Raw genomic sequence first — 9,484 nt, 5'->3', positions numbered from 1 at the left:
GAATGTCGATCTCGATTTTTATTATTTCGCAGATCTACGGGATAGATCCACGGCGAGTAAATTTTGATTACCTTAGTATGGCACAAACTAAAGTAATACGTATTGATAATCGATTTAATTCAATACACTTTTTCTGTATTTTTAATTTCAAAAGACCCTGTATGACCGTCACTGACTGTAACTTTGACAGAAATATTGAGCCCGACTTTAAAAACAAACATGGACACGAAGTGACGAGCGACAGTGAAATGTAAGTCGCGTAGTTGTCGTTGTTGTTAGACAAGCATGAATTAATATTTATGGACTGCATCAGTGTACGAAGATGTAAGCTGGAGACTCTTCGTTAGAATTATAATCTTAAATAAATGTAAATATCTATCAAAACGGAGAAGTTATAAACCGATTCAGCGTTTTACGTCGTAGCAGGAACGCCGAATGGCCCGATGATAATAATTTATCTCATAACTTTAAAAAAAAAAAAAAAAAAAAAAAAAAGTTTTCAGGGTTTGCAAGGATTTTAACTGGTAGTTGACATTTTTGTTGGTTCGTAAACCAGAGAGGCCAGGCCGTACCACACATTTGAACGAGATGTCAGACTAAATGTTATTTACTTGTCCAAAAGTTATTAATCACGTATGAAACCTACAGACATGCTGCCCAGGCTCATTAATCTAGACACTTTTGTTCCAAGAGTATCCGCTTAAATGAAAAATATTGTACATATAACAGTAAATTGAGATTAATCACTAGAAGCTGAGGCATCTAGATGTTGTTTTCATTTTCCTGTCTCGCCAAGGTAAAATCTATATTTCTTGTATCAGTAATGAAGTGTAGCATATGGCAACCAGATAAAATTTGATATGTAAATCATTATTTTTCAGTAGTAAATGCATTTTTTTTAAAATTGTATCCATGCAGATGACAGCTAGTGGTAAACTTTTTTATTATTTTCACATAGTGCACAAAAACAGCAGCAAAGAATGCCCAACCAAAGCAAGGCAAACAGACTTGGACTTGTAGTACTGATTTTGTTGTGTTTTGTGACAGAATCTAGTCAGAAACACGAGTGGGATGAAAGAGGGTACATCATTTTCTGTCTGTGTATGGGTAAGTTATACTTCAAATTCATGTTTTGGGTAATTCTTGGTGTCGTGAATATCATGAGACTTTGTCTGAAAAAAAGGAATGTCGAATGTCAGATGGCATTTTATTATTTAATGGATTTTATTCCATCCAACTATTATGTACACCAATTAAAATGTTGATGCTTTTATTTTTGACGAATTTTCATCATTTGCCAACAAATCCAGTACTAAAATTACCTGAGATACGATACATGGGTATTGATTGTTGGTGTATTGATATTTAACATGTTCTGTTGATCAGGTCGGTTTGGTAACCAAGCAGAGCACTTCTTGGGAGGGTTGGCATTTGCCAAAAAGATTGATAGAACCTTGATAGTCCCCCCATTTAGAACTTATGTAAGTATATCCCTCCAGGTTAGTGTTGAATAATTAGAAAAATATCATTTTGGTCATAATCGGAAGAACTGCATCGATCAATGATCGATATAATCAGTATTTACATGTAGTTAATAAATGTTTATTATTTTTGGGATTATTTCTTTTTATGCCCTGAGATCGAAGATCAGGGGGCATATTGTTTTTGTCATGTCTGTCATTCTGTAATTTTGTATTAAACTTTAACATTGATAAAAACTGTTGAACAGTAAATGATAGAGCTTTGATATTTCACATGAGTATTCCTTATGACAAGACCTTTCCATGGGTGCTAACATTCTTGACCCCTTGACCTTGGTGTTTGACCCACTTTTTGAAAACTTTAACCGTGCTAATAACTTTTGAACAGTAAGAGCTAGAGCTTTGCTATTTCACATGAGTATTCCTTGTGACAAGACCTTTCCGTGGGTACCAACATTTTTGACCCTGTGACCTTGGAGTTGGACCTAATTTTTGAAAACTTGAACCTTGCTAATAACTTTTGAACAGTAAGTACTAGAGGTTTGCTATTTCACATGAGTATTCCTTGTGACAAGACTTTTACATGGGTACCAACAATTTTTACCCTGTGACCTTGACCTTGGAGTTTGACCTACTTTTAGAAAATTTTTACCTTGGTTATAACTTTTGAACAGTAAGTGATAAGAGCTTTGATATTTCACATGAGTATTCCTTGTGACAAGACCTTTCCGTTGGTACTAAACCTTTTGACCTTGACATTTGACCTACTTTTTAAAAAATCGACATTGGTCAGAACTTCTAAATGGTAAATGTTACAGCTTTCATATTGTACATGAGCATTTCTTGTGACAAGATCTTTCTACTAGTACCAAAATATGTGTCTTTGTGACCTTGGCCATCTTTGGAATTGGCCATTATCGGGGGCATTTGTGTTTCACAAACACATCTTGTTAATTTTATGGATAAGTGCAGCATACACACTAGCTGGTGTCGCTGAATTCTCTCTTTTCAATATGGAGTCCACTCTGACTCATCCCCGCACATGTCACGATATAAAAGCGGGATTAATAGTCAGATGAATCTCGGATTAAATATCAATTGGTGTACGGCCAAAAACAATTGACAATCGATTGTCGATGACAATTGTTTCATCACTACTCAAACACATAATTATAGTAAAGAAGTTGAGATATACAGTTTAAACATGTTAAGTAATTATTATTTTAGCCACAATTTAATTTTTTACAACATCACAAATACATCAACATGCATTTTCTGTCATTTTATTTTAACTGGCCAAAATTTGTAACTTTTTGAAGCTGTTCAGCTTCAGAAAGAATGAGTTGTATATGTGGACCGCAGTTAGAGTAAGCTATATTAACTACCGTTTCATATATAAAAATGAAAATAGTTAATTTGGTTGATGCATGTTGCCAATGATTTATATTTCAAACATTGTCTGGAAAGTTGACATTTTTGGTGATATCTGAGGGGGTAAAATAGATAAACTTTGTGACGTTATGTTCAAAAGACAGATTCAGTATGGCAGAAAATAAATCTTTTTCAGAGTGCATGTATTTTAATTTGAAAATTACTGAATTTCAAAGAAATTGAAAACCAAATAAAATCAGGACCAGAAATGGCTGTTGTGGCCACAGGCACTTGGGCTCATGGTCATTCCAACCCCCACCCCAACCCCCACCACCACCACCTTTAACACCTTATTTTTTTCTGATCTGGGATAGATTTACTTTTTCTACTTATGTTTTGTAAATATACATTAAAGATCATCCAAAATGTTATTTTTCATCTTTGTCACATGTTAGTAAAAACCATGTTATTAGTGCCCATCCATAAGAAATCTACCCCCCGCAATATTCTATAATATAATAATATAATAGAGCTGATCTTAATATTTTCTTTCTTATTTTTATTTTGGACAGAATCAATTTGTAGGTAGCGAGACGTCTACATTTGATAAAAAAAATTCTTGCTTTTTAACAGTTATGGAAATAACATGAGTAATAATAACTTTGGATTGACTTCTCAGCTAGATTTATCAGACTCACTCATTTGAATGTACGTGGTTTGATTAATCGAACAAATAATTTCTAGTCGCATGTGATATTTCTTGAATGATTGCTTCACTTCAAACTTTACATATGAATCTAATGCGATTTTTTCTGAAACCCATACTATATACAACTGATATTTACACACTGTATGACGATATAGTTACTATATACAACTGATATTTACACACTGTATTATAATACATATATATTAAGTAACATTTCAGTAAAAACATTCTAAACAGTGTGATATCATTTATATCAATAATGAGTTGGCTTGATTCTCATGAATGCCTCTACATTTGTGTACTATAAAAGTGGTTATTTATGCTGGGGGTTAAGTACCCGTTTTTCCACGTCCAACATTACGCGTCAGAGAAAAATATGCAGTAACTGAATATAATATATATTATATCATAATCAAATATCTTTAACTATACAGGTGGGGGAAATTTATGCACTTATTACGTGACCGTGTAAGTAGTGTAAATTTTCCCCACAAGTAAATATCCACTTTTACAGTGTATTTTTTGGCTGTTCTGATCAATTTTGCTTTAAACTAAGTACAAAATTGTATGTTCACAATTTTAAATAAAAATAGTTTTTTGTTGTTTTTTTTTTGTATATATTGAATTTACAATTCAGCATTAGGCTTAAGTATAGTAATTCAACTTTAAAATTTCTATCATTGCAGTAACACAAAAGCTTTTACATGTCAACACGTAATATGGATCATTATTACGTATAGGAAATATTTTCTTTTTCCTAGAAAAATATAGAATTTGACGAATGGTTTAAACTGGAGCCACTAAAGGACTACCATCGTGTGATACTGGCCAAGGACTTTATGAGGGATCTGGCCCCCACCCACTGGCCCCCAGGAAACCGTACAGGGGTCTGCTATGGTAAACCAGACAGAGAGTGCGAGATGAAGGAAGGAAATCCATTTGGACCATTCTGGGATGGCCTGGGGGTGGATTTCGATAAGACCATGTCAGTGGAAGCTTACTATGGGGATCCAGAGGGGTGGAAAGATTTGTGAGCCATTATTTCATTCATCTGATACATCAGGCTCCTGGCTTGGATTTCTGGGGGAAAAAATCTCAAACTTAAGTTCGAGTTTTCTTTTAATCTCAGACTTAAGTTCAAGTTTCGACTTTAGTTTCTTTCGAGAAACTTAGGCCAGAGACATAAAACTTAGACGCACTAACTTTTGATATATAAGAAAGCCTCACTTTTTTACTCTGTTGTTAGCTCACCTGAGCTAAAAGCTCAAGTGAGCTTTTCTGATCACCCATATTCTGGCGTCCGTCTGTCTGTCTGTAAATTTTTAACATTTTTGACTTCTTCTCAAAAACCACTGGGCCAATTTCAACTAAATTGGCACAAAGCATTCTTAGGTAAAGGGAATTCTAAATTGTTAAAATAAAGGGCCAGGCCACCTTCCAAGGGGAGATAATCAAGAAAAGGTAAAAATAGGGTAGGGTCATTAAAAAATCTTCTTCTCAAGAACCACTGGGCCAGAAAAGATAAAATTTATAGATAAGCTTTATTAGGTAGTGCAGATTCTAAATTGTTAAAATCATGGCCCCCGGGGGTCGGATGGGGCCACAATAGGGGATCAAAGTTTTACATACAAATATATAGGAAAAATCTTTTTCTCAAGAACCACTGAGCCATAAAAGCTGAGATTTACATGAAAGCTTCCTGATATAGTGCAGATTGTTAAAATCCTGGCCCCCGGGGGTCAGATGGGGCCACAATAGGGGATCAAAGTTTTACATACAAATATATAGGAAAAATCTTTAAAAATCTTCGTTTCAAGAACCACTAAGCCAGAAAAGCTGAGATTTATATGAAAGCTTCCTGATATAGTGCAGATTCTAAATTCTTAAAATCCTGGCCCCCGGGGGTCGGATGGGGCCACATTAGGGGATCAAAGTTTTACATACAAATATATAGGAAAAATCTTTAAAAATCTTCTTCTCAAGAAAAGCAGAGATTTACATGAAAGCTTTCTGATAAAGTGCAAATTCAAGTTTGTTAAAATCATAGCCCCTGGGGGTCGGATGGGGCCACAAGGGTTGGGGATCAAAGTTTTACATACAAATATGTAGGAAAAATCTTTAAAAATCTTCTTCTCAAGAACCATTGGGCCAAAGAAGTTCACATTTACATGAAAGCTTTCTGACATAGTGTAGATTCAAGTTTGCAAAAACTATGGCCTTCAGGGGTAGGTTGGGGCCATAATAAGGACTAAGGTTTTACATGCAAATATATATAGAAAGTCTTCTGATATGGACCAAGGTGACTCAGGTGAGCGATGTGGCCCATGGGCCTCTTGTTTTCATGAAAGTGAGATTTAGATCAAAAGTGAGATTGTCTAAATCTTTTGGTCCCGGAGACAGTTTCATCACACTTTTCCTGATTTGATAAAAGAGAAGGAAAACATTGCACAGTAAACTAATTATATTATTATATATTACGATTATGTTATCTGCAGAATACTACTATCAAAAGAATGGGAACACTCCAAATGATAAAATTAATTATAATGTTTTCAATTGTTTACTTCAGACTTCCTGTAGACAAATTCCCTGTAGTTGCCCTTCGTGGGGCCCCAGCCCCTTTTCCTATTGCAGAAAAAAATATTCCATTGGCCAAGTACCTTCAGTGGTCAGAGAGCATAGAGGAGGAGGCCAACAGCCATATTCAGAAACTGACAGGAGGAGATAAGTTTATAGGGATCCATCTCAGGAATGGGATAGACTGGGTAATATTCTGTTGTCAGATCAATAATTAACGGGATAGACTGGGTAATATTCTGTTGTCAGATCAATAATTAACGGGATAGACTGGGTAATATTCTGTTGTCAGATCAATAATTAACGGGATAGACTGGGTAATATTCTGTTGTCAGATCAATAATTAACAAGATAGACTGGGTAATATTCTGTTGTCAGATCAATAATTAACGGGATAGACTGGGTAATGTTCTGTTGTCAGATCAATAATTAACAAGAGAGACTGGGTAATGTTCTGTTGTCAGATCAATAATTAACAAAATAGACTGGGTAATATTCTGTTGTCAGATCAAGTAGGAACGGAAAAGATTGGGCAATATTCTGTTATCAAACCAAGTAGGAATTTTATTCAAGCTTTAAAGGAGCATATTCATATAGTGATGGTGGTTTCATTTACAAAATAATCTAGCTTTATGTTATCTCCGTGATAAGTAGTGCTCAATCATCTTAAACAGATAGTGTTTCCTCCTAATTCAATTGATCAATGATCAGAAACATTATCTATATCTGTGTAGATGTGAGGAATGAGTTTTAATCCACCCACTTATCCCAGTCCAGATCCTTTAAAGGACCAAATAAGTTTGCAATTTTTGGGAGGGGGTTGATAGATATTTTTGTTGTTTAGCGAAAATGTATATTAAAGAGCTTTTCATTATAAAATTTGAAATCCTTGTAGCAAAATGCTTGTGAGCACGTCGAGGGCAATGAGAATTACATGGCGTCACCACAGTGCCTTGGATATAAAAGGGACAAAAAGGTCACTCATAAGATGTGCTTTCCACCCAAAGAAGAAATTTTAAGGTATTTTATCATTATTTGTTCTGTTAGCGTGTTTGTTACAAACAGGAAACATCTGTAAAGACAAAAAGAAAAACAATTTACATGTAAAAGTCAACCTGAGTGATAGGATTGATATTTTCCTTGAGCATAATTGAATTTATGTAGATAGTGTGCATACCAGTACCGTTGCTGTTTTTCAGAGATACCTGATCACGAGTTTGTGTTTGTTAAACCTTTGACTATTGTAAACTTCTATTAAAAAATGTCATCGGGGTTTGTGTTCAAAACTTTATTTTATCTTGTGACTTTTCCAGACTTACCAAAAATGCCGTTTTAAGAACAAAGGCGAAACACATTTATGTAGCAACAGATAAAAATCCCATGAAGGAAGATTTGGAAAACCATTTAAAATCTCTAAAGGTATGTCTTCTTTGAGAAATGATTTTGAATATGTTCATTAACATTTTTTTTTTCAATATATTTAACAACTATAATACCTTGAAAAGTAAAAGAAGTGTTTACAAGAGATTTGTATGGGAAGAGAGAAATATATGGCTGAACTTGGAATCGAACTTAGGACCCCTGCATTATATGAGTCAGGAGCTCCACCACTGACATCCAATAATAATGGTCCCCTAATTAATACTATACCATGCCTTCCAATTCGCTTGAGATTTTTTCCCCCAGGAAGTATCACACAACTCTTTAAACACTCCACCTGGTGTATTGTTTACAAATCAAATCCAGGACCCCAGCATTACTAGTATATTAAAACTAAGCTTTCTAAATCCATTTATATGCCATATTTCCATGCAAGACGGAAAAACATCTGTACTTAGGACGCATTGTCATTTATATCAACTGAAACTAACCAAAATCAAAGTACTAAAAGTACTGAAAAGCGCTAAGCTGACTTCAACCAAATAAGTGAAGTACATAATGGTCTATGTTATCAAAATAAGAAGCTGTTGCTTAAAGTAATGATGTATTTGAAAACTTTAAAATCTATTGGCATAAATCTTCACAATAAGTTGTGCTTTGAATTAAAATTCAATTTTGTTTTCTTCTTTTCAACTAACATGGAATAAAATTACCACAACTAAAAATTTTTCATTACCATTGCACTCAAGACAATGATTTATTTTAGAATAGGGGGAGGGGGGATAAAGGGACAAAATAGTAAGTTACAAAGGGAAAATGAGCAATATTTTAATCTATGCCTAATCTAATAAGAAATGAATTTCATTTCAGGTTAAAGTTCATCACCTTGACCCTTGGTTGCCACAGATTGATCTTGCAATTTTGGGCAAGTCAGACCTATTTATAGGAAACTGTATATCATCTTTCACTTCATTCGTCTCAAGACAGAGACTTGTGCAGGACAAACCTACAGAGTTCTGGGGGTTCAGCTAATATCAGCAAAAGACAGTATGACCTGAATACATTTAGAACATTCCAACAATGCAATCAGTATTTTAAAAGTCTTCATAAAAAATGCAAATAAGTCATACATTATATCAAGTCTACAATAGAAAGGGTGAAGGGTTGGGAACTGATAAAAGTAAATGCCTTGATCACTGAAATATTTTCAAATGTATGATATATTTACACGTAGAATAAAACTGCACACATTTTTATCATTCTATTGCAAATGCTATTTTTTGTGCTCAAGTTTTCATAGAAGTAAACATTTTTTGCAGATGCACTTTTGTTTACAAAATTGTAATCAATACTTGATTGATGCTTATTTATTTTTTTATTTAGCAAAATCATTTTGACATGTTCAACAAGCATTTCTAGTACATCACTTATATATTGTCCCATCACATTATTTACAAAGTATACGGTGCTACAGGTAGAGTACTTTAAAATTTTCTTAAATATATTTTACAATCTATTTGTTAGTGTTTGTTATTTATACACTGTTAATATCTCTTATTAAACCATGTATAAGTAAAGATACTGAAGTATATGTACACTGACAAACCAAAATGTTCTACTGAAGCGTAACATTGAAATACCAAAATGTTCCATTTGAGGCGTAACATTGACATACCAAAATGTTCCATTTGAGGCGTAACATTGACATACCAAAATGTTCCATTTGAGGCGTAACATTGAAATACCAAAATGTTCTACTGAAGCGTAACATTGAAATACCAAAATGTTCCATTGAAGTGTAACATTGACATACCAAAATGTTCCATTTGAGACGTAACATTGACATACCAAAATGTTCTACTGAAGCGTAACATTGACATACCAAAATGTTCCATTTGAGGCGTAACATTGACATACCAAAATGTTCCATTTGAGACGTAACATTGACATACCAAAATGTTCCATT

General features: G+C 34.0%; 1 protein-coding gene across 1 annotated transcript; it reads left to right on the top strand.

Moving 5' to 3' along the window:
- Nucleotides 1-2: 2 nt before the first annotated feature.
- On the top strand, nucleotides 3-9,034 carry LOC125668225 (GDP-fucose protein O-fucosyltransferase 1-like). Its single transcript, XM_048902075.2, has 8 exons — nucleotides 3-250; nucleotides 959-1,107; nucleotides 1,387-1,481; nucleotides 4,323-4,591; nucleotides 6,131-6,326; nucleotides 7,034-7,158; nucleotides 7,452-7,557; nucleotides 8,389-9,034. Exons 1-8 carry the CDS (start codon nucleotides 3-5, stop codon nucleotides 8,548-8,550), a joined length of 1,350 nt encoding a protein of 449 aa, XP_048758032.2. The 3' UTR covers nucleotides 8,551-9,034.
- Nucleotides 9,035-9,484: the final 450 nt, after the last annotated feature.

This window comes from Ostrea edulis, chromosome 4 (genome assembly GCF_947568905.1).
Source record: "Ostrea edulis chromosome 4, xbOstEdul1.1, whole genome shotgun sequence".
NCBI classification, from domain to species: Eukaryota; Metazoa; Mollusca; class Bivalvia; order Ostreida; family Ostreidae; genus Ostrea; species Ostrea edulis.
This window is presented reverse-complemented; position numbering and strand designations above follow the sequence as displayed.